General features: G+C 34.3%; 2 protein-coding genes across 2 annotated transcripts in view; one reads left to right on the forward strand and one right to left on the reverse strand.

Annotated features, from left to right (window-relative positions):
* The window catches only part of ANO3 (anoctamin 3), a 439,317-nt gene that overhangs the window by 269,705 nt on the left and 142,271 nt on the right, over positions 1–27,341 (forward strand). The window contains 1 exon segment of the mRNA XM_024119081.1: positions 8,611–8,729. Coding sequence (XP_023974849.1) covers positions 8,611–8,729 — 119 coding nt within the window.
* The window catches only part of MUC15 (mucin 15, cell surface associated), a 108,201-nt gene continuing 86,625 nt past the window's right edge, over positions 5,766–27,341 (reverse strand). The window contains 2 exon segments of the mRNA XM_055078650.1: positions 5,766–5,907; positions 5,909–6,086. Of these exon segments, the coding sequence (XP_054934625.1) occupies positions 5,766–5,907; positions 5,909–6,086 (320 nt within the window).

Below are 27,341 nucleotides of genomic sequence, written 5' to 3' on the forward strand. Positions count from 1 at the left end.
GCTTTTTTGGTTGCTCCAAATTACATAATTTGTTTTGTGGATTCTAAACATTAGAATTATGAATTTAAAGAAAGACCAAAGGAAGGGAATATATATTTCTGCAAAACCTTATGTGTACAGTCACATAGATTATTCCATTTAATCCTTGGAACGAGAAGATTTATTATCCCAAATTTTCATATTAAGAAACTGACCCACTGCCACTCAGCTAATAATTGGCATAACCAGAATTTTAACTTGGGTTTCATGGAACCAATATTTTTCTCTTTCCACTACATTAGGCTCCTTGTTTCAAGATACTAAATGATTTTCTTAAGTTTTGAGAATCTTGGTTTCTTGGTTGTTTTTTTTGTTTGCTTGTTTAATATAATGGCTTTATTGAGATACAATTCACCTTAACCATACAATTCATCCACTCAAAGTAGTGGGTGAAAATTCAGTGGTTTTTAGCATATTCTCAAAGGTATGCACCCATCACTACAGTCAATTTAGATCATTCCAGTCACCTCAAAAAGAAATCCCACACCTATTAGCAGTCAACTGTTATTGCCAGCCCAATGCCCCAAGCTGTAGGTAATAACAATTTACTTTCTGTCTCTATAGATTATTCTGAAAAGTTCATTAAAAAATGGAATCATACAATATTTGATCCTCTGTGACTGGCTTTTTTCACCTGGCATAATGTTTCCAGGGTTCATCCATGTTTTTGCATTAATCAGTACTTCAGTCCTTTCTATTGCTGAATAATATTCCATGGTATGGATAAACTGTATTTTATTTATTTATTCATCGATGATGGACATTTTGATTTTAGTTTCCACTTTTTGGCTATTATGAATAATGCTTCTATGAGCATTTGTGTACACGTTTTTTGTGAAATTATGTTTTCATTTCTCTTGAGTGTTATACCTATATCATATGGTAACTCTATGTTAAAAGTTTTGAAGAACTGCCAGACTTTTTTCCACAGCAGCTGCACCATTTTTCATTCCCACCAGCAGTGTATGAAGGTTCAATTTCTCAACGTTCTCACCAACACTTGTTATGGTCTTTCATTTTGATTATACCCATCCTAGTGAGTTTGAATTGGTCTCATTGTGGGTTTGATTTGCATTTCCCTGAGAGCTAGTAATATTGAGCATCTTTTCGTGTGTTTGGTTACTTTTGTTTATTTGTTTTTTTGCCACTTGTATATCTTTTTCAGAGAAATGTCTATCCAGATCTTTTGCCCATTTTTAAACTGGGTTGTTTGTCTATTATTGAGTTGTAAGAGTTATATATACATATACAAGTCCCTTATCAGATATATGATTTGCAAACTTTTTCTCATATTCTGTAGTTTGTCTCTCTTTCTTGATAATAGTCTTTAAAGTACACATTTTTAATTTTGATGAAATACAATTTATTTTTTCAAGGGTGTATGTCTTCCTACTGGAGAGCAACAATAGTTGCATTTGTCATAATCAAAATTATCTGTTTTCTACTGTACCAGAAAGTTGTTAGATGTCTTTGTTTTTTGAATGTCTGTTTTTTTTAATTATCAAACTTCCTGGATTTAAGACACTATCAGTTGTGAAAAGCATCATCAAATTAATAAGCATTTTTAGGAAAAATGGGTTGCTCCTATGTTAAATAAATACATGGAATGTTGACCCCATCCTGATTTCAGAAATGCTAAAATGTGGGGGAAAAGCATCTTAGGATAATGAAATATGATACATATTTGGTATTGTAATTTAGTGTTATTGTTGAAATTACTCAGTTTGTTTGAAATTTATTTTTACCACATGGGGCAAATTTCATACAAATAAAATCTATGTTCTTGATCAGAACCAAAACACACTGGTAGGTTTTGTTTATATTTCAGATAATCCTTCTAATGGAAGAAGGATTAGCTTTATTAATCAAAATGCAGTGTGGTCCTCTTCACTGTCACTCTCAGATCTTAATACCAACTGCAATTTTTTAAAGTTCTACTATTTATAATACACATAAAATTCTGGCAAGAATAACAGAAAAAGGTCTAGGGGGAGGGGAAAACTACTATTCCTCTGCCAAAATAAGAGAATGTTTCACATTCTTTTCATACTGTAGTTTTAACTCTTTGTCCTTAAGTTTACATAGTTTTACAAAGTTGCATTCAGAAGGGAAAGCATATTTGAAATAAAATATATCAAAATAGAAGAAAAGTAGCCTTTTAACTTAATAGTATACATTAAGCATTTCTATATGTTGTCAGTCTGTAAAATTAGCAATTTAACAGATGGAAAATTGTTCCACGTATGAGTGTACCATCTATTCATCAATTTATTCAACAGGCACTAAGTGCTTACAAAATGCTAAACAATGAGCTAAATAATGGGTATGTAGCAGTGAACAAAACAGTCACCTCACCAATGGCCCTTACAGTGAGAAGAGATAGATAACCGTCTATCAGTGCTCTCTCTCTATTTTTTTCTTTGTCTCTCATATAGGTACAAGCACAAATATATGCATGTAGAACATGTATATGTTCACTTGTATATATATACATACATACATATGCACGTGTATATATACATGTGTATATATAGCATAAACATATAGCATATATATGTTATATAGCTATGTTATAACAATGTCAGTTGCTGATATATATGTACATATGTAGCACGTATGTTTTGCATATGTGTGTATTATTTTATATCAGGTGCTGATAAAAGTAATAAAGCCTTATGAGAAGACAGAGAACTATAGAAGTTTCTATTTTAGAAACAGTGGTCAAGGAGAGATTCTCTGATGTGACATGAGCAGAACTCTGACTGGAAAAGGGATTGAGCATTCTTGACAGAGAGAGGAGCAAGTGCAAAGGCCTGTGGTGAGAGTATACTTAACATCAAGGAACCCAGTGCAGCTGGATTGGAGGAAGTGAGGGTAGGGTTGTAGGACAGGGATGAGAAGTGGTAGTAAGGAGACAGATGGCGCATACACGGTGTGTCATATTATGGACTATGACTTTTACTTAGAGCTACAAAATTATTGGATGGTTTTGAGTAAAGGTTAACGTGATTTAACTTAGGTTTTAAAAGGGCTACTCTGGCTGCCATGTAATAGGGGCAAAAGATAGGAACAGATCAGTTAGGAAGACCCTTATAGACTTCTACTCAAGAGATAGTGATGGCTTGGATTAAGAAACTGTTATCAAGTATTGACAAATGATCAGTTTCTAGATATAATTTGAAGATAGTTCAGGTAAGATTTGCTGAGCATTTAAATCCATTTAGTTATTCAACAAATATATATTGAATGGCAACTAAGTGTCCTTAGTTGTTCTAGATGTTAGGGATGAAGCAGTGAACAAAAAGACAACAAAAGTGAACAAAGTGAAACCCGGCACCCAAATACCTTGCTGAAGGAAACATAATAAATGAAGATAAGTAAGTGAAAACATACGGCATGTTAGGTAGTGATATATGCTAAAGAGTAAAGCAAAGCAGAAAAATGATGCTTTGTGCTAAGTCAACAGAATTTACTTAAGGATCAGACATGGGGATAAGAGAAAATGAGGAGTCAGGATTTTGACCTATGTAAATGGAAGAATTGAGTTGCTGTTTATTAAGATGGCAGTGGTCTCTGTAGTAGAGTATCCATAGGATTGGTGAACATGCTTGTGAACATAGGTTTTCTTTCTTTTAGATTATAACTTTAGGATTACTCTCCAGTCATTCTGTTAAAACATATTGACACATTTTGTTCCAAAGGTTTTACTAACTTACGTTGGTACAGAAAATAAATTATGATACCAGTTTCCGTAGCATCTTTCCAGCAATGGGTATTTTAATTAAAAACAAAAGATGCAAAAGAATATTTATGTACTAGCATAAAAGAGTACCATTTTTATTTAAATTATTGGTCACAGAGAATATTAAACCACATAAAAATAAATGTTTTTACTAAATTTGTCTCACTTTTTATTACTTGTCTTTTGATAGTCTTTATCATTATCTATTGGGATATTAGTATTTATGTATACATCATTGTCAACTTCAGGAAGATAGAGAGCTATTTCTATAATCTAGAAATTTCACCCATTTTTCATTCAACAAGTATATTGCATTTTTTAATAACCCACTTTTTTTTTCATTTGTAAATATTTTGTTGCCTCAAAGTTTCCAAAATCATCATCTCTCCAAAACTACAAGAAGCAATGTTACATAGTAGCTGGGAATGTAAGGTTTAGAGCCAGATTTCCTGGACTCTAATTCTGCTATACACTAAATGAGATATCCTAGGTAACTGCCTAAATTTCCTCATGCTAATGGAGGCTGGTAACAATACCTTTAAAGGATTTAGTAAAATATTATGTGAAAAATGGCACCCTTCCCATTGCTCAAGCCAAAAACATTAGGATTATTGTTGAAGTCTCTCTTTCATACACCATGACCAATAGAATTCTGTTAGTTTTCCCTTTTTTAAAAATATATTCTCAATCTGATCATTTCTCAGTCTTGCTACCATCCTGATGCAAACCACATCCTCTCTCCCTGATTGTTACAATAGCTCCTGACTAGTCTCTTTGCCTTTGCCGTTGGCCCCTTCAACCTATCTTCATCTCAGCAATCAGAGTAATTTTGTTAAAATCTAAGAGGGATGATGTCATCCTCTGGTCAGATTCATCCAGTGGCACTCTGTTTAACTCAGGATGAAAACCAAAATCTTTCTAATGGCCCCGATCCTGATGTGCTCCCACTTCCTCCATTACCACTCTACAGGATATTCTGCCACTCTCACCCTTGCTCACTCCTCACTGCCACACTGATCTCCTTGTCTGTGAACAGACAAGGAAAGCAAGCTCCCACCTCAGGGCCTTTGCATTTGTTGTACCCTTTGCCTGTGATGATATTACCAATTGGCATTTTTGCTCCAATTTTACCTCAGGGAAGCCATTCTTAAACAATTTTATTTAAAATTGCAAATTTCTGCCCTTCCCATACTCTTTATCTCCCTGCCATTCTTTATATTTCTTTATTGACGACATGACCTTCTAATATGTAAGTGGTATATTTGTTCTTTCCTTAATTTCATCACTGTCGACTTCATGAGGGTAAAGATTTTTGTTCATTGTGGTTCCTACTGTATCCTCAACCTGGAATAGTCTCTGGTACACTGCACGGCAGAACTCAATATATTAATTTAATGAATTAGGGATACCTGATACATTAAGTAATTATTAGCTATCCATGTTAAAAAAAACATTAGCTGTAAGTAATACTGTGTATAAAGTTAGTGTGAGAAAAATATCAAGTATTTTAAAAAAGAACACAAACAACTTTAAGACCTTTTTATATTCAGGAATAATACATACTAGTCACTAAGGATAGAGATTTCTAGTTTCTAAGCTGAGGAGCATTGTATGAACATTGTGAAAGACAGTGGTACCATTTACATTATGAGGACAGGAGTTTGCAATCTTGATAGTAGTAAAAAAAAAAAAAGAAAGAAAGCTATTGTTATATAACAGAAGAATCCTTTTGTGTAATGTCAAGGAAAATGACAATAAGAAAGATAAACAAGGCTTCCCTGGTGGCGCAGTGGTTAAGAGTCCACCTGCCGATGCAGGGGAACATATCTACATTCCTAACAATAAAAGGAAATTTAAAATTATATCATTTAGGATCAAGATTTTCCAAAATAAGTACATTTTTTTTCTTCTTCTTCTTTTAATTAACTCATCTCCTAATGATCAAGCTGTACTGGACTCTGTGGTAAATTAAAAAAACAAATAATTAAGAGAACATGGCCCTAGGAGAATTTTTTCTAAATTCAGAAAAATAAAAGGAGCCATAAAAAGAAAAAAAGCAAGGAAGGAAAAGAGAGAGGACAAGGGAGGAAGGGAGGGAAAAGAAAAGAGAAGAGGGGGAAAAGGGAAAAATATGATGCAATTTGGAAGAGAAAAATGAGCAGTTCTAGTTGGTGCCTTGGGGCAAGAAGGAACAGAAGAAGATTTGAAAAGTTTTTGTGAAGTTTGTAGCATTTGGCACGTCTTTTAAAACTGAGCTTTCCTCCAGCAAGATAATGATGTAGGTATGTTCTTATTCCAGGAATGTCTGTGTCGTAAGAATTAAAGACAAAGAAAAGAAAGAAAGTCAAACTAAACAAAACTTAAAAACCTCTGCATAAAAATTAAATTGTGAGTGGAATAAGATTTAAATGAGTGAAAAACTTCTATACATTTTATTTACTGTGTTCCATGGGAAATGAAATGGATTAATTAACATAAATGGAATTTTATCTCTTATAAACATTAAATTAGTAATCAAATAACTTTTAGAGTTTGAGGACTCTGAGAACTTCAAAAATCTCTGTTTTACAGATGAAGAAATAGACTCTCAGGGAAAGGAAATTACTTGGTTAGGACATGGCAGATTTAGGATGAGAAATGATGGTCTTGTGACCCACAGGCCAGTGCACTCCCCTCAATAGCATATGCCGTTTACCTATTGCTGTTTACACTTTTAACTTTCTCCATCTAGACCATTCTTCCTCCACTTTACCTGTGTGACTTACTGCCTCACCTCATCGGGTCTTTGCTCAAATGTTACTACAATCCTCTGTACTAAAATAACATCTGTTCTCTCCACCTTGTACACCTGTATCTTGCCTCCTTACTGTATTTTTCTCCAATGCACTGACCACAAAGCATACCTAATATTTTACGTATTTTTTGTTGTTGCTTATTGTTTTTTCTTCTCTTACTTGAAGGCAGGGTTCTGTTTCCTGCTATATGTCCTAAAAGAATATCTGGCGTATCATAGGTGTTTAATAAATAATTGTTAAATAAATGAAATGTAATTTTCCTAAATCTAGGGAAACATTATAGTATTGATATATTCACAAACATCAGCTTTGGATGTTTATAGTATTGATATATTCACAAACATCAGTCTGGATGTTTTTGATGCACCCCCTACTGGTTTAGTGATTTTGCCATGCTACTTAATTTCCATATGCCTTAGTTTATTTATTATTAAGTGTAGGTAAAAATCATACACACTGCTTAGAGTTGTTATAAGGATTAAAGGAAATTATATATGTAACGTTTCTGGCTCTTAGTATGTGCTCAGCAAATGTTAACCATCAATCAGTGATAGCTATTATTATTTTTTGTTTTTTAAAGAAGATGTTGGGGGTAGGAGTTTATTAATTAATTCATTGATTTTTGCTGTGTTGGGTCTTCGTTTCTGTGCGAGAGCTTTCTCTAGTTGTGACAAGCGGGGACCACTCTTCATCGCTGTGCACGGGCCTCTCACTATCGCAACCTCTCTTGTTGTGGAACACAGGCTCCAGACGCGCAGGCTCAGTAGTTGTGGCTTACAGGCCTCGTTGCTCCGCGGCATGTGGGATCCTCCCAGACCAGGGCTCGAACCCGTGTCCCCTGCATTAGTAGACATATTCTCAACCACTGCACCACCAGGGAAGCCCAGTGATAGCTATTATTAATAGCTGTAGGTATAACTCCAATGCCTAGAACATTTTAACATAATTGGTAATTAATTACATCCTAAGATGTACTGTGATCTGTTCATTCTTAGTTCATACCACTGCTAATAACCTGATACTGCTAGCTGTACATCACATTCCATATGTTATAGCAGATTTTAAGCATTTCTAATAAAAGAAACTAATGCATGTAGTGTAAACAAAATTATTTTATTTTGTTACAATGCTAAGTCACACAACTGAACTCTTGAAAACACTATATATAGTTGTCTATGTCAAAATTCATTGTTGATAAGTATCAACACATTGAATAAAATAATTCCAAAACATTTCAATTTATTTGAAAAGACTAAATATTTAGGAATCTTTTTGAATTTGAAGAGATACTTGTATCACCTGGAACACAAATCCCAACCACCATGGATATTTCCTATTTCATACTCTTTTACATTGATTATAGCTTGCTCATTATTCATATAAGTTCTTACTTGTGATTTATGTTTGTGGTTTACCCCTTCTGATTATTCCAGTGGTAATTGCCATATTTCAATGTTCTTCCTCCTTTTTTGCTGTTGTGGTTTCATTTCAATCTCCTAATATTTTTTAAATCTTTCTTGTAAAGTTTGTTAGCTTTTCTTCTATGATTTCTCAGACTTCTTACTCTCTTCAAATTCACATTTATAAAACTGCAAATTTTTAAAAAATAAATGACCAAAATCAATAGTTTTTTTTAATTAAGCAAATAAATGCTTAAAATTTGCTTTAAAGAAAGCAAAATTCGATTGAATTCTTTCAAATATCTCGATCTTCAAGTTCAAAACAAATGATGTGTCCAATGGCATTTGCATGACTTTAATTTTGTTTTCAGAATGTTTAAGTACATTAAATAACAGACATGCATTTAATTTTTTTGCAAGTTACTGGAGTGTTGACATTAATCCAATAACAGGCAAGATTCCGTGTTACTACCTTTTTTTGCTTATTTATTAGATGCATGGGTCATATGAAAATTATACCTGGTTATACCTGGTTACCTTGGGAAAACATGAAAAAAGAGAGCTTAGTATATTTAAAGAGAGAGAAAAGGAAGAAGGATAAAAATGGATGTAATTTTCTCTTTCTCTTTTCTAGCCCTAGGAAAAGATAAGGATTACACGGATGAATCAGAACATGCTAATTATGACCGATCTCGCCTCATTAAAGACTTTGTCCCCCCAAATAATTCTGAACCCAAGCCCAGATTGCCTAAGGTAATGCAAACTAAACAATCAATAAGTCATTTGAAGACTCTAACTTCTAAATCCATTCAGTTCTTTTCAATTTTAATCGATATTGTGCTGGAGAGAATAAGAGGCCACACAGGTTAATATATATCTTAAGGACTTAAAATTGAAAAGTTATGTGTAGACATCGTATTCATTTATACTATCAAACAGAATTTTACAAACATTCTGAAACATGAAATTATTCAGTAATATTTTCTTTAGAGGCTTATTCCTTCATGTTTCTTGTTTTTTGAAAGGCGCCATGTTTTAATGAGAACATGGATTTTAGTATCAACTGGACCAAGATTTGAATTACAGTTCCAGTACTTATAGTTTTGGTAACTTGGCAGGTTAATTAAACTCACTTAGCCTTGTTTTCATCATCTGTAGAATTAGAATCATGTTGTCTACTTGACAAATTTTTTTGTTTTTCTTTCAGTTTTATTGAGATATAATTGACACAGCACTTTATAAGTTTAAGGTGTACAGTATAATTTTTTTACTTACATACATCATGAAATGATTACCAGAATAAGTTCAGTGAACATCCATTGTCTCATATAGATGCAAAATCAAACAAAGAAAAAAATATTTTTTTTCTTGTAATAAGAACTCTTAGAATTTACTCTCTTAACAACTTTCATATATGGCATACAGCGATGTTCATCACAGTTATCATGTTTTATCCTTACATCCCTAGTACTTAATTATCTTATAACTGGAAGGTTTTACCGTGTAACTGCCCTCATCCAATTCCCCCTCACCCATTCCCCACCTCTATTAACCATAAATCCAATCTCTTTTTCTATGAGATTCTTTGTTTGTTTGTTTTTAAAGTATGATTGACCTACAACACAATGTTGGTTTCTATTACACAACAGTAATTTGGTATTTTTATGCATTTCAAAATGATCACCATGATAAGTCTAGTTATGATATGTCACCATATAAAGATATTACATACTTATTGCTATATTCCCCACACTGTATATTTCATACCCATGACTCATTTATTTTGCAACTGGAAGTTTGTACCTCTTAATCTCCCTCACTTATTTCTTTCCTCCCCTCATCTCCTTCCTGTCTGGCAACCACGTGTTTGTTCTATCTATAACTCTGTTTCTGTTTTATATTTGTTCATTTGTTTTGTTTTTTAGATTCCACATATAAGTGAAATCATACAGTATTTTTCTTTCTCTGTCTGACTTATTTCACTAAGCATAATACCCTCTAGGTCCATCTATGTTGTCACAAATGGCAAGATTTAATTCTTCTTATGGCTAAGTAGTATTCCATATAATATATATACCACATCTTCATTATCCATTCATTTACTGATGGGCACATAGGTTGCTTCCACATCTTGGCTATTGTAAATAAGGGTGCAACGAACATAGGGGGGCATAAATCTTTTCTAATTAGTGTTTTTGTTTTCTTCAGGCAAATACCCAGGAGTGGTATTGCTGTATCATATGGCAGTTCGATTTTAAATTTTTTGAGGAGTCTCCATACTGTTTTTCTATAGTGGCTGCACCAATTTACATTTCCAGTAAAAGTGCACAAGTGTCCCCTTTTCCCCACATTCTCGCCAACACTTGTTATTTGTTGTCTTTTTGCTAACAGCCATTCTGACATGTGTGAGGTGATATCTCATTGTCATCTTGATCTGCATTTCCCTGATAATTACTGATGCTGAGTATCTTTTCATGTACCTGTTGCCTGGCCATCTGTATGTCTTCTTTGGAAAAATGTCTATTCAACTCCTCTGCCCATTTTTTAATAGGATTTTTTGGTTTTTTTTATATGAGTTCTTTGTGTATTTTGGATATTAACCACTTATTGGAAATATTGTTTGCAAATGTCTTCTCTCAGTCAGTAGGTGGCCTTTTAATTTTGTTGATAGTTTATTTTACTGTGCAAAAGCTTTTTAATATAATGTAGTCCCATTTGTTTATTTTTTATTTTGTTTCCCTTGCCTAAGGAGACATATTCAGAAAATATTGAGACTGATGTCAAAGAGCATACTGCCTATATTTTGTCCTAGAAGTTTCATGACTTCAGGTCTTACATTTAAGTCTTTAGTTCATTTTAATTTATTTTTATGCATGGTGTGAGAAAGCAGTCCAGTTTGATTTTTTTGCATGTAGTTGTCCAGTTTTCCCAACATCATTTATTGAAGAGACTGTCTTTTCCCATTGTATATTCTTGTATCCTTTGTCACAGAATCATTGCCCATACAAGTGTGGGTTAATTACTGGGCTCTCTATTCTGTTCCATTGATCTGTGTGTCTGTTTTTGTGCCAGTACCATACTGTTTTGATTATTTTAGCTTTGTAGTATAGTTTGAAATCACATAGCATGATAACTCCAGCTTTACTCTTCTTTCTCAAAATTGTTTTCGGCTATTTGGGGTCTTTTATGTTTCCATACAGATTTTAGAATTATTTGTTCTAGTTCTGTGAAAAATGCCATTGGTATTTTGATAGGGATTGCATTGAATCCGTAGAATGCCTTGAGTAGTATGGTCATTTTAACAATATTAATTATTTTAATCCATGAGCATGGTATATCTTTCCATCTGTTTGTGTGGCCTTAGATTAATTTCATCAGTGTCAGTTTTACTAGTATAAGCCTTTTACACTGTTAGGTAGATTTATTCCTAGGTGTTTTATTCTTTTTGATGCAGTTGTAAATGTGATTTTTTTTTTTAAATTTCTCTTTCTGGTAGTTTGTTGTTAGTGTATAGAAATGCAACATATTTCCATATATTAATTTTGTATCCTGCAACTTTTCAGAATTCATTGATGAGTTCTAGTAGTTTTTTGGGTGGTATCTTTAGGATTTTCTATGTACAGTATCATATCACCTGCAAATATTGGCAGTTTTACTTCTTCCTTTCCAATTTGGATTCCGTTTATTTATTTTTATTGTCTGATTGCTGTGGCTAGGACTTCCAATACTACGTTGAATAAAAGTGGTGAGTATGAGCAGCCTTGTCTTGTCCCTGATCTTAGAATCAATGCTTTCAGCTTTTCACTGTTGAGTATGATGTTAGCTGTAGGTTTGTCATATATATTGAAGTATTTTCCCTCTATACCCATTTTGGTGGGAGGTTTTATTTTTAAATAGATTTATTTATTTATTTATTTTTGGCTGCATTGAGTCTTCATTGCTGTGCGCGGGCTTTCTCTAGTTGCGGCAAGTGGGGGCTACTCTTCGTTGTGGTGCGCAGGCTTCTCATTGCAGTGGCTTCTCTTGTTGCGGAGCACAGGCTCTAGGAGCGTGGGCTTCAGTAGTTGTGACATGCGGGCTCAGTAGTTGTGGCTCCTGGACTCTAGAACACAGGCTCAGTACTTGTAGTGCATGGGCTTAGTTGCTCTGTGGCATGTGGAATCTTCCCAGACCAGGGCTCGAACCCGTGTGTTCCCTTTTCTCCACACCCTCTCCAGCATTTATTGTTTCTAGAGTTTTTGATGATGGCCAATCTGACCGGTGTGAGATGATATCTCATTGTCGTTTTGATTTGCATTTCTCTAATGATTAATGATGTTGAGCATTCTTTCATGTGTTTGTTGGCGATCTGTATATCTTCTTTGGAGAAATGTCTATTTAGTTCTTCTGCCCATTTTTGGATTGGGTTGTTTGTTTTTTTGTTATTGAGCTGCATGAGTTGCTTATAAATTTTGGATATTAGTCCTTTGTCAGTTGCTTCGTTTGCAAATATTTTCTCCCATTCTGAGGGTTGTCTTTTGGTCTTGTTTATGGTATCCTTTGCTGTGCAAAAGCTTTTAAGTTTCATTAGGTCCCATTTGTTTATTTTTGTTTTTATTTCCATTTCTCTAGGAGATGGGTCAAAAAGGATCTTGCTGTGATTTATGTCATAGAGTGTTCTGCCTATGTTTTCCTCTAAGAGTTTGATAGTGTCTGGCCTTACATGTAGGTCTTTAACCCATTTTGAGTTTATTTTTGTGTGTGGTGTTAGGGAGTGTTCTAATTTCATACTTTTACATGTACCTGTCCAGTTTTCCCAGCACCACTTATTGAAGAGGCTGTCTTTTATCCATTGTATATTCTTGCCTCTTTTATCAACGATAAGGTGACCATATGTGTGTGTGTTTTATCTCTGGGCTTTCTATCCTGTTCCATTGATTTATATGTCTGTTTTTGTGCCAGTACCATACTGTTTTGATTATTTTAGCTTTGTAGTATAGTTTGAAATCACATAGCATGATAACTCCAGCTTTACTCTTCTTTCTCAAAATTGTTTTCGGCTATTTGGGGTCTTTTATGTTTCCATACAGATTTTAGAATTATTTGTTCTAGTTCTGTGAAAAATGCCATTGGTATTTTGATAGGGATTGCATTGAATCCGTAGAATGCCTTGAGTAGTATGGTCATTTTAACAATATTAATTATTTTAATCCATGAGCATGGTATATCTTTCCATCTGTTTGTGTGGCCTTAGATTAATTTCATCAGTGTCAGTTTTACTAGTATAAGCCTTTTACACTGTTAGGTAGATTTATTCCTAGGTGTTTTATTCTTTTTGATGCAGTTGTAAATGTGATTTTTTTTTTTAAATTTCTCTTTCTGGTAGTTTGTTGTTAGTGTATAGAAATGCAACATATTTCCATATATTAATTTTGTATCCTGCAACTTTTCAGAATTCATTGATGAGTTCTAGTAGTTTTTTGGGTGGTATCTTTAGGATTTTCTATGTACAGTATCATATCACCTGCAAATATTGGCAGTTTTACTTCTTCCTTTCCAATTTGGATTCCGTTTATTTATTTTTATTGTCTGATTGCTGTGGCTAGGACTTCCAATACTACGTTGAATAAAAGTGGTGAGTATGAGCAGCCTTGTCTTGTCCCTGATCTTAGAATCAATGCTTTCAGCTTTTCACTGTTGAGTATGATGTTAGCTGTAGGTTTGTCATATATATTGAAGTATTTTCCCTCTATACCCATTTTGGTGGGAGGTTTTATTTTTAAATAGATTTATTTATTTATTTATTTTTGGCTGCATTGAGTCTTCATTGCTGTGCGCGGGCTTTCTCTAGTTGCGGCAAGTGGGGGCTACTCTTCGTTGTGGTGCGCAGGCTTCTCATTGCAGTGGCTTCTCTTGTTGCGGAGCACAGGCTCTAGGAGCGTGGGCTTCAGTAGTTGTGACATGCGGGCTCAGTAGTTGTGGCTCCTGGACTCTAGAACACAGGCTCAGTACTTGTAGTGCATGGGCTTAGTTGCTCTGTGGCATGTGGAATCTTCCCAGACCAGGGCTCGAACCCGTGTCCCCTGCATTGGCAGGTGGCTTCTTAACCACTGCACCACCAGGAAGTCCCTGGTGGGAGTTTTTATTGTAAATGGTTGTTGAATTTTGTCAAAAGCTTTTGCTGAATCTATGGAGCTGATCATATGATTTTTATTTTTCAGTTTGTTAATGTGGTGTATCACATTGATTGATTTACAGATATTGAACTATATGGAAGGTTTTTATAACAACTTGGAGGTTGAGAACTCCTCATTGAAACTATATTTCATCAGCAAATGAGTCACTGGGTTGGGGTTCACTTTTAAAAATCCCTGGCTCCAGCAATCCCACCATTCCTATAATTCTTTTGCGGATTCTTCAAAGCATCTGAATATGGTCATCCAGCACCAAATACCATCCCCTTTTGATACTTTCCAATAGAAATTCTGACTCAGTCCAAGCTCACTTTTTAAAAATTGCTTCTTATTGATTAAAGTGGGAATGCCTTTGTAAAAGAAATTTGGATACTAAATGCAATTTAACCCAAGGAATGACTTAGCTTTTGGTTATCACTGCATGGACAATAGCCAATAATCACTTCCCTGAAAATATCTTTTTCTGTGATGTTTGGTTTAGTTTGACCTGGATTAATCTTGCCAGTCCCTTCATTAATCACCATCAATGTGTTAGTGAAGAAATATGGCACAATTTAAACATTACTGTTATAATGATTCTGAACTGTAGTAAGTAGATACAGAAATAAATGTTTGTGTGTGATTTATTCATTCCTCTTTGGTTTGGTTTTGTTAAAGGGGGTTTACAATTTTATGCTGATAATACTTAGGTTATCTTCACAAATCAGGAGTTTCTCTCTCTCTGTTTACTTCATCTGCCTCCCTATGTCTGTCTGATTTGCATAGGAGAGTCTCTACTATCTGTAAAGCATTGTTTCAAGAGACCTGAGCCTGAGACAAATTATAAGAAAAGTTGAGAAAAAGTAGATGTTGTTCCTTAAGGTACTTATTTCACCAGTGAATGGGAAGACAAACACGATATGTTTCAAATAATTAGAAAATGAACTAAGATTAAATAAAATTTGTGTTATCAACTTCTCTAAAATTTAGCACATGCCGCCAATGATACCCGCCACTTCATTTCTGCTCAACAGTAGCCATTTCCCAAATCTCGCTTTGACTAGACTTGAACTTTAGAATACTAAAGTTAAGAAGAAATAGTTAAACCTGCATGCATGTTTTGTTTTTGACAGAAAAATAAGAGAATAATGTGTGATGATGGTAACATACCACAGCTGTTCAATCCAAGAAATCCTAACCTAATGTCCTGTTAGTCTTACTCAACTTCTATTCAAATTCGAAAATGTAATGCATCACCTAGATGTTTTTGGATTCACTCTTTTAGCGTCTATGTAAATATGTCCACTTTTATCCATTTCATAGGTTAGGGTGTGGCACAAATCCAATTTGCATAAATGGTTCTATTCCAAAAAATAAAAAGATATTTAAAGTCCATTTAACTAGGCTACTTGCTTGCAAAGCTTATCTATAAATGAAGGGCAAAATAATCTTCTTTTTTTTTTTTTAAATAATCTTCTTAGTTATAGTCTTTGTGTACATTTATCAGAGAGAACCTCAAAAAAGCAATGACCTATATAGCTATTGTTTGACCTAGTATCTGAATAACCTTCAATTTATAACTTTGCTGACCTTCCTCTTATTCCATCCCATCATTAAATGATATGCATATATATATGTGTATACACATTTATGTGTGTGTGTATTTTAAGGTTTGTCTTATGAAATTGACAATATTCATTCACTTGTGACCTACAAAATGGCAACTTTCATATGGTTTAAATTAGCATGTATTAATCTGTATGTATCTAATTGTATAGCTGATGATCTGTGCCTCACATTATTTGCTTGGGATAATTTTACTGGTTGCAACCTGTCCCATGCATATTATACAATGTAACTGATATTTTATTTCTTCACAATAGTTACTCAGTTACATTTTAGAGATGACCTTTTAGAGATGACAAAGCAATTTTATAAGAGTCAACAGGAAGGGAGCAAATACTCACAGAAGAAAATGACTCCTAATGTAAACTACATTGTAAGTAATGCAAGTAATGGATTACAGAAAACAAATACAGCTTTCTAATAAGATTTGCCATCAGCTATAAACTAGGTTCTAGGAGATAACTCCATATCTATCAAAGTAATATCTTACATTGAAATTATGAAGAAATTCTGCTGAATTTATCAACAATATAAACAAACAAATATAGAAATGCATCTGACTAGAGTACTGGGCATTGTGTAGATAGACTTTACATCTGCTTGAGAATTTGGTTTGTCAGTCATTGTGCAAACATTTCCTGAATGATCTCGAATCAGTGTGGTGAATTTTATTTTGATCATATATCAACTGCTTATGATAGTTTTATAAGCCAAATATATTTATAAGACACTATAGTTTGCTCTAAAATTGAACTCAGAACAATGAATTGTCTTTAGAATATTTTGCCTCAAATCATTAACTTTTAGCACATATCATTTATACTAAAATTCTTTAATATTTTAGAGATTAAACTCATCTGTGATACTGATATCTAATATGATGAAGTGATATAGATAAATTAATAGGACATTTTTCATTTATTTGGAACCCACTGTGAGTAAAGTTTGATGCTATAGGACAGAGAACAGAGAAAGATGGCAAACACAGACAGGTCTTGATTTTCGTGTAATACAGTCCAGGAGGTGGGGATACGTATACATGGAAAAAGCTAAGAGGCTCTAGAAATTAGAGATGATACTAAATATGGGGTAAGTCTAGATTTATCTAGCCTCAAGCTTTATAGTAAAAGCCATATTTAAATATCTCATGGGCATTGCAGTAGATAGAAAAATTGGCCACAGCCCTTCTCTCTTCCCTATACCGACTTTGTTTTCAGTGAGACTTTGCAGGTCCTCCCATCCAAGAGGTTGACTCTGTTAGACTGGCCTTGGGCCTTGCTTTGACCAATAGATGGCTGCAGAAGTGACAATGTGCTAGTGCTGAACCTTGAACTTGAAAGACCTTGCATTCCCATTATTCCTCTTGGGACTCTTCCTCTACCATTTGAATAAGTCAGAGCTATCCTGCAGGAAGATAAGGCCATGTGGACCAGAGCCTAGTGAGTCCAGTTGCCCCAACTGAGACAGAGATGTGAGAAAATCCAGTGACAAAGACCAGGAAACTCAGACCCATAAGAAGTTCTAGCTGAGACCAGAAGAACTGCACAACTGGACCCAACCTATTCACAGAATCATGAGCTAGATAAAAATTATTTGGGGATGGTTTATTTCTCAGCAATAGATAATGGAGACAGCCATAAATGTTAGAGAATACCATATTTGCTGATACCAATGATTGTTAATATATAGTGAATTCTTCATCACAAGAATGGAAGAATTGCAAAATTGTCCACTCATATTATCCATTTAACTCTGTAGGTCCCGAGTATATTTTAAATGTCATAACCTAAATTGCATAAAATCTAGGCATCTAACACTTTCTGAAATTATCTTTTTTTAAACTCTGTTTACAAAAGTAGTTTTTTATACCTTTAAATAAGTGCAGAAATCCAAGATTACCTTCATTTGAACCATATGTGTATCGTTAGCAGTATCCCAAACACCCATTAAAATTGGTGAAGAACTAACTTCTTTAAAGGCAAGTTTATTTCCTTTCTAGCATTTTGACCAAAAGGTTCTGTAACACATGTGTGGACAAGAAAACTGAGGGAGCAAATGTATAATGTAATGTGAGAAAAGGAACAATTCTTTGAATTCATAGACTGGAGCTCCTGGGCTGACTGCAAACAAGTCAGAGAGAGGGATTATTTTGAAGATAGTTTGGGTATATATTGCCTTTCTCTGTCTCATTAGTATAGATAGCACTGTGAATAACACTTGACGATAAGGTCCTATAACCAACTGGATGGTACTGAGAAACAAAATCCCTCTCTCCATCAAGGAGTCATGTCCTACATACCAGCTGAGGCCTCTAGATGTGGACAGGGAATGTCTATAATTAATCTAGGTTAAAAGGAGCAAAGCTGTGAAGCAAAATCCATGGCTTGTGTACTAGACATTAATGAAGAGTTTGCTGCTGCTACTGTCCCTCAGGATGCCAAAAATAACTACAGATGTTGCTAATAATGTCTGGGAATATAAACCTATACTCCAAATTACAGTGACTTCTCCTCTTAAAAGACATTGGGTATCAAATCAGACAGGAAAGAGGTCATAGACCAGGAAAATCTTGATATGGCTATTTTAGCAGTTCATTAAATTTAAATCACAAGGTTATTCAATTTGACTGTGTCAACTGGCATTGGTAGATGGTATTCATCTTTAACTAAACTGGTAACAGGAATAATTTTTTCTTAAGAATGGATACACAGATCATGTTATGGCAAAGGTGCAGGGAGATGGCCTCTGTAGTCTTCTACAATGCACCTTTCACATGGGCATTGGCAACTGTTTAATTTGGCTTAGTGGTTCTTTGCCTCCAAATCACATACAGATACTGATATTCTGAACTTGCATACTTTTTCCCAGCAAATGTAAGATAACGTTAACTTAAACTACAAGGTAAATGACTAAACTTGGCCCTATATGGCTGCTTCAATTGACAAAATTATACATGAAATTAAATACTATTTATTTGCATTTATTGAGATAGTTTCTAAAGAAAATGTTAATATCTCCCTAACTTAGGACCTGAAATAATACTTTCTTTATAGTTCATTGTGGGAAATGGTACTCTATTTAATTTTTATATAAACATGGGACATCCAGCAAATCATCTTGGTTTCTTAATCTTTTTAGCTAGTGTTTTAAATTTATCTTCTTGCCTAGTAGTAAGAAGACTCCCTTTTTAAGCAGCCAAAAGGATACCTGGTCTTGTCTACAAAATCTTTGATACTGAGGAAGGCATTATCCTCCCTGTAGCCATAGGAGGCAACTCCCTCCCTGGTACCATTTCATTGCCTACCTTGACCATCAGAAGCCCTCCCTAGAAAATGTTCTACACTAGCTATTTGCTAGTGTGTGTATTCCCAAAAATTTAGCATAAGATTTTCCAGAATTGCTCCACATTATCTATGGAGTGCTTATACCCAAATGTGTGTGCATGTGTGTATTATGATAAAAGTAGCATTTCAAATTGTAAAGAAATATTGATCTTAAAAATAATGTGCAAATGTTCTCACAAAAACTGATCAATAATTTGGTAGGGGTTAAAATGTTTTCAGATGCCTACTTCACATCTTACACCAAAATGAACTGAAGATAGTTAATCAATTCAAAATTAATATGTAAAAATAAAATTAGCATTTTTTTCTAATCACAGGCTAGAAGAATGTGATTTCTAAATGGCTTTTCTACACCAACAAATAAAATTAATCATGGAAATCTTGATAGAGCTATTTAGATACTAACCAGTATCAAAATTACAATAAAATTAAGAAGTAAGAGATAAACTTAAGATGTGGTGATGACCTGACATACTAGAGTATACTAGGGCCCATGAGCCACAACTACTGAAACGCTCATGCCTAGAGCCCATGCTCTGCAACAAGAGAAGCCACCGCAATGAGAAGGCTGCGCACCACAACGAAGAGTAGCCCCCACTTGCCGCAACTTGAGAAAGCCTGTGCACAGCACCAAAGACCCAACACAGCCAAAAATAAATAAATAAATAAATAAATAAACAAATTAATTAATTAATTAATTTTAAAAAAGAATATACCAAAGGATGGTTAATGTTCTTATTCTACAAAGACATCATAATAATATAATTGATGAATGCAAGAGTAAAAAAATCATTAAAAAACAATATAATTTTAACATGTAAAACGATTAGCGGTACTAGTAATTGCAGAAATACAAATGTAAGCACCTTTTTTTAAACCAAATTATAATTTTTTTAAAATAAAACTCAGAATTGACACTATAAACTGTTGCTTTTATTTCTTGCTGGTAGATATGTATATTGATCCAAATTTTCTGGGAAGTAATTTAACAATGAGTATTAAAAGCCTTAAAATAACCTTTCCTTTTGACCCACTTCTAGGAATCTATTCAGGGAATGTAACTAGATGTTAGCCCAAATAATTGTGTTTAAAGATGTTTCTCACACTGAAATTTGTGAGGGACTTGTGGGGGAGGGAAGATAAAGCACTTAAATGATCAAGATGAAATTAAAAGTACTAATGCCTTTAAACAAGGTGATACTATATTGAAAAATAAGTCCCCAAATTATTTAAGGATGATGGGAGATGATCGCAGTGTATGATTATATAATAAGAAGGTGGTTTTAAAAAAACAATATGTGCTGTTTGATACCAACTGTATAAAAATAATCTAGCTCTTTTTCATAGATAAAATTATTAGAATTGTATACAAAAAATTACACCGATTGGTCAAATTCACATGACATCAAGTTTACTTCACGTATTCTTAAATTTAAGCTATAAGTAAATATTACAATATTATCATTCCCATTTTAAAATCTCACACAGCAGGTGCCAGGATTTGAAATAAGATGGTTCTATTTCCCAAAACTGCTTTTTCACTTTGCTACACTGGTGAAACAAGAACAATTCAGGGCTTCACCTTTTCAGTCTGTTAACCTTCATTAAATAGCATTTTAGGTTTTCCCCTAGTAAGTATTCATCACTTACACACCGGAAGCTTTATATATACATATGCATTATCTAATTTAATTCTCATAATAATTCAATGAAAGTAAGTAGTGGTAGTCTCATTTTACTAATGAAGAAAATAAGGTTTAAAGAGGTAAGTTTCTTGCCCAGTTTCTGAGCTAGGCAGGAACAGAGCTGGATTGTAGCATGTCTCTTTGACTCCTATGCTTTTCTGACTCCTGCTCAATAGTTAACTGTAAGAAATACACTCACATATATTAATCATATCTTTCAAAACCCCTAAAATGTTGCTCTGAAGTAGGCAGTTCTGTATTTTATTATTGTGTGGCTAACCCACAGCATCCAGGAGTGGACTGAGCTGTTGTAATTTACTCTTGTATCAAAAAATTAAAAATTTACAGGGAGTTGGTTACAAATAATATTTCTAGCAAAAGTAGCCACAAGGGAGAATGTGTATACTCCTTGATATTCCACAATAATCAGTAGACTAAATATTTTTAACTGCATCTGCTACACAGTGTAGGAGCTACCCTTGTAAATCAGGAAAAAGAAAGAACTCTACTCCCCTCCTCCACAAAAGCCCCTACAACTATGTCTAGAGCAGGAGGCTAGGAAATCAAGACATGGAGACGTTAATTATGAGAGTAGATTTAGGTGAGGGATGGATTTGTCGGGATCCATGTCTTTGTTCCCTCGAAGACTATTTAGGAAAAAATGTACCTATATAGGAAGTCTTATTTCATAACCAATACCAGGAAACAGACAAGATGCCATAGATGTTTTCTGTCTCCTGGAACTAATGTCTTGGTAATTAGACACAGAACAGGCTTCCTGAATCACCAGCTTGCTGGTTTTCCCCGTGAGTATTTAGCTCATCTTGGGAGATCTCCTAAGCTTCCCTGGAGGACTTTAGCTCTAAAATGAGAGCTGCAATAACTTGTCTGCAGAAATTTTACATATGTTTATGGGATGTGAAAGTAAATTCAGTAAGTTAATGTGTGGGCACACCAGTTAAATGGTGCAGATAATTGTTCTACTTGATATTTATACATTCAGTCAGTGATAGGCTCACATCAAATCAGTTCTCTACCTGCTGAGAAATGAAGGCAGCCAATGGAATCAGATCAAAACGAATGTTATTTGAACATAGTAGAAGTCAAATCTACTTCATTAATCTCCTACCTCAAGGCTCTCCAGTTTGTGTATGTAGCAGAAGGAACACTGGATTGGGAGTTGGCACATTAATAATAATGATAATATTAAATAATTACGACCGCTAACATTTATTAAGGACCCTTCAGGGATTTTATTGATGACCTGTATTCATTTATTCTCACATCTCTAAAAAATAGGGTATATTTTTATCCCCTTTTCATAGGTGAGGAAATGGAGGCTTGGAATGGCTAAGTATCCCTGTTCTCTTACAGCTAGGTAAGCAGTAGGCAGGAAGTATTTAGAGGCCACCACACTGTTAAGCACTGTGCTATGCCAAGTGTATTGGAGGTGCACAAAAGGGCCTGTAGAGGCCATGAGACAAGCACATCAGGTAGTTAAAGAACATGTTTGCATCCCTCAGGAATTCTCATGTTCACTAGGGGCCATGAATATCGTGCTTTCCTCAATGTTTTATGTTTAAGAAGAAAGTATAAAATTGAGGTTCCTGTGTTCAAATCCTAATCAATTGTGAAATACTCATCCCTTCCCTGCTGCTTATAGCCCTTCACTTCCCCTACATTGGCCTACAGATTTAATGCCACCAAATGAGTCCATCAAAATATGACTATTTTGATCAACTATCACTATTTTCAAAGGGAAATATCAACAAAAATAAAGCACTGTTGTGTTTATTAAGTAACTTCTGAAGCTTGTGGATTTTTAAAAAGTTGTTTTGTGGCTGCAAGATGAAAATCAAGATTCCAGATGAGGGTCCCAGTCATGGAGACCTGTATGATTTTATTAATCCCTTGATGCCACAGGCAGTTTAGACACAGGGATTGCAGTAATCTACCATTTGTTGTTTAAAGGTTCCAAACTCTTGTGTGAAGTTAAAAATGTTCTGTTATGTGGGCCTAACTGGAAAATCAGTTTTTAGCATGCTGATTAATTTAAGGCCATATCCATTAAGTGGCTGATTCTTAGTTCAATGTCTTGTCAGTCCCAATTACAAGCTATCCTGTGGAGGTTTTCTTGACAGAAATAAAAGTAACCCTCTGTTGCATTGCATCATGTGAATGTTAACCACAAAGGGGCAAAACTTTTCAATTTTATTTATTAATTTATTTCTTTTTAGATAGAAGTTACTTCTATTGATTTCATTATATGCAGCCCAGAACCAATATAATGCAATATCAAGTTTGACAGTTGTAGGATTTTTCAGAAATTACAAATGTTACTATTGTACCTTTCTCTAGTGAAAAAGAAAATGAGGAAATTTACATGAAAAGCTGAAAAAATATATAGGCAATCCTAGTAAACCCCATTCTATAAAAAAAATTACCTGGTTCACCAATAAACTTTTTGTTTGTCAGACCACTATTATTCAGACTGAAACATACCTCCCACCTTTTGTGTTAAACTGCCCAACTAATTCAAATAACCTAAGAATATGCAATAGATTATTAAAAATTGACAGTAAAATCATCAAAATGTCACTGACATTATATGACTAAATGCCACTTAGGTGAATCATACATAGACACTATTAAACAAGGGCACACGAAGGCAGACCCCTACCTGACCCCATAAACACCCCACTTAAAATAAAGTAATAAAAAACAATACAGAAGTTCTTATAAAGAGATATCTTTTTTTTTCTTTTAATCATTATTCAGACTCAGGCATTTAAAGAGTTGTCTAAAAACCCTCCAGTCAAATGCTTTGTGCAGCGTTCAATATGTAACACTCTAGCTAATGGGAAAAGCAGGTGGTGGAAGACAGAACTTTCTGTTGTCATGCTGAAGAGTGTGTCAAAGAAGATTGTCATTTGAAACTCTGTTGTCAGCAATGAAGGATTCCAAATGCAGCTGAACTCAGAGCTCTGACTGTGGTATGTTTAAATAAATATATCGATCTAGGAATTCTCTTTTACTTTTCTGTTTTCTTAAAAATATGTAAGAAGCCAACTAAGAATAATAGATATTGATTTCAGAGTTGGAGATGAGTGTATGTGTTTTTTCAAAATACTAGAAATGTATTTTTAAAAATAAGAAATATATCATCTAAATTGTTATATTTTAAGCATCAGTGTTTATCTCACATAACAGATGCTGCCTCTCTGAAGTTTTGACTATTTTTAAGTCATTTGATTTTTGGTTTCAATGAAATAGGTATTTACCAGTTCTACTCTAAAATTTGTTCTTGATTCAAAAATACATGAAATATAATCACTTGTAAAAGTATGTCTTTTTAAGATGTTCTTAAGAAATTATTATACAAGATGCTTTAGTAAATAATTTCAGTCAAAGTAGAATATCTGAGAAAAAAATCTGAATTTAAAGAAACATATCTTATAACATTAAATGTTAAAATAAATAAGTGACACAACTATGAAATTTATTGTGATTTAAACTAGGGAACAAAATGTTTTTCAACCTGCTGTCTTTATTTTCTTATGCTTTTAAAGGTGATAAAATTAATTAATTTGTCCCATTCTGAAAGCTTTATTTTCATTTCTTTTAAAAATGTCAACTGCTTCCCTTTGGAAAACAGAGGTTCAGCATCTAAATCTGCGTTCAAGGTTAGATCACCTAAAATAGATAATCACTGATATGGAAATAAGTGTTCTTTTCTTTGAGAAAAATAAGTACTTAAAAGATTCATCATATAGTATTTAAAATATAAAAATCAGTGAGCAGGAAAGTATACTGAAATGTATCCTCGGTAAATTACTTTCACAAAGATTATATTTAAAGCTCACATATTTAAAAAGTATTTATTTCATTGAGAACCCAATAAAAAACCACAGTCTGCTCCATCATAGACTATTCTACCTAGAAAGGCTTGGCTTTTGGTTTTCATTAGAAAAAACAGAAAAACTTTGATTTTAAGCAAGTAAAAATGGGTAGAGAGAGAGAATAATATAAGATAGTCTAAAAAACAGCACTTAGTTTAATGCCTGTTACATTATAGAAATACAATCAGTATTTTGTTTCTCTCTTCCCTTTGGTTCCTTTTTAACTTTTGAAAAGAATATTTATACCTGCTTCATAATTTGTATTCTTTCTATGGGTATATGTCTTATTCTATGGTTTTGAGAGTCACAATTATCCAGTTATGCAGGTCAGGTAACTCAGGTGTTTTGGATCCAGTCTGAAGTCTCTACTTCAATGATTAATTTTCGATCTTCTTTGCAATTCCATTGATACTGTGCTGCTCAGTGAACCGGCTGCATTTCCATAGGACACTCCAAATGTGAAAAACTGATTCCCCTTAAATGAAATAACTGAAGTCACTAGTGGAAAAATTCACCTCGAAGACCAAGTGTTTGATACATCATTCAGAACAATTCATTGTTTCAACCATCTTGAGAGAAGTAGGAAATGTACTTTTCCATAATTATACCTGATTTTAACTGAATTAATACTCAGCCATCAATAGGAAAGTAGCTTTACATTTGAGGACTCTTTTCGGGGAAGAGTATATGCTGCGTAATTTTACTTGATATTCATAAGAAGTATGTGTATTTTATTATCTTAAAAGCAAAATTATAAGCAAAACTTCACTAATTGTCAGGTTACAATAATTTTAAAAATTATCTGTGGGCATTTTTTTCTCAATAAATGAGAGATGACATTTGGTGAGATTTAAGGTTCAAATTTCACATCCCAAGAAATTTTAGCTGTGGGAAGTTTTAAACAAAATATGTATGTTTCTTTTTCTAAACAGATACCTTACAACAGTGGTTGTCAAACTGGGAACATCAAAATCACCTGTAGGGCTTGTTAAAAAACAGATGACAAAGTGAGAGAGTGGCATGGACATATATACACTACCAAATGTAAACTAGATAGCTAGTGGGAAGCAGCCGCATAGCACAGGGAGATCAGCTTTATGCTTTGTGACCACCTAGAGGGGTGGGATAGGGAGGGTGGGAGGGAGGGAGACGCAAGAGGGAAGAGATGTGGGGATATATGTTTATGTATAGCTGATTCATTTTGTTATACACCAGAAACTAACACACCATTGTAAAGCAATTATACTCCAATAAAGATGTAAAAAAAAAAAAAAACAGATGACAGAGCTCTAACCCCAGAGTTTCTGATAACAATAATTCCAGTTGAGACCAGAGAATTTGTGTTTCTAACAAGTTCTCAGGTAATGTTGATGCTGCTGGTACTAGTACCACATTTGAGATCCACTGCCTTAAATCTTCCCTTAATATCTCCAGTGTACTCTGCATTTTGAGAGCCTATCCTATCATATGCCAGACCCTGTACTAAGTCTGGATATTCCTTGTTGAATAAAACAGGCAGAATTCCTACCCTTGCAAAGCTTGTAGTCATCTAGTGGAAGAGTCAGAAAATAAATAGTAAACCAACAAGTAAAAAACTATTTACAAGTTGTCATTGAGTGGGTCATTAGGTAGTGGAAGAGGAGCTACTTGGGGTGATCAGGGAGGCAACCTCTCAGAAGGTTTTAAAGGCAAGAACTGAAAGATGAGAAGTCAGCCGAGGGAGGAGTGGGAGAAAGAGGCATTCCAGGCAGAGAGGTGCCTCTATGAGGGCCCTGAGGTGGGAAAGAGCTTGGGAAAGAAACTGACACGTAGCCTGTGTGGCAGGAGCACAGAGACTGAACACCAGGATGGCCGAAATGAGAGGAGACAGAGAGGTGAGCAAGCACACCATTACAGGGGGCCTATGCTGGGGAGTCTGGATTTTATTCTAAGTTTAAAGTGTTTTCAACAGATTTCTGTTTTCAAAAGATCACTCTGTACATGAGAGTGGGGGAACAGTGATGGAAGTAAGGTGGCTTTATAACATCCCAGCTGAGAGATGATGGTGGTTTAGCCAGGAGTGCTTGCAGTTAAGGTGGATACATCAGTTTCCAACATCAAAACGTGTATAGATGTATGATTACAGAGATGACAGTTATTAAAAATTCACAGTGAGGTTGATTAAAATGACATGTGAAGAAGGGAAAAAAGAAAGCAGGTTTGAAAGCAAAATTATACTTGTTTGTGTGTGTGAGAGAGTCACCAAGTATAGTACTAGGACTGTAGGTGATTTTTTATTCCCTTTATTTTTTATGCAATAAGAAAAAAATGCACATTATTATAGCGTTTCCAAATTCACATATATCATTGAAAAGAAAAAACTGTGACTTTGAGAAGACAACCACGAGTTGAATGACTAATTGAGTCATTCATGCATGTGTGTGTGTGTCGGTGCCTACACATGCATATATACAAAGTATATGGATATAGCACTATCCGAAGTATAGTGGATATAAAATGAATAAAGTGTAGTTCCAGTCATCAAAGAGTTTGTAGTTAGTTGGGGAGGATAAGAATAGGGACATAGAGCAACTCTGACTCAAATGTTAGAGTGCATAAGAATCATCCTTTATGTTCTTTGACAGTCCTTTCAGGTACCAATTTCTCCTAACACAACCAA

This window comes from Physeter macrocephalus, chromosome 16 (assembly GCF_002837175.3).
Source record: "Physeter macrocephalus isolate SW-GA chromosome 16, ASM283717v5, whole genome shotgun sequence".
NCBI classification, from domain to species: domain Eukaryota; kingdom Metazoa; phylum Chordata; class Mammalia; order Artiodactyla; family Physeteridae; genus Physeter; species Physeter macrocephalus.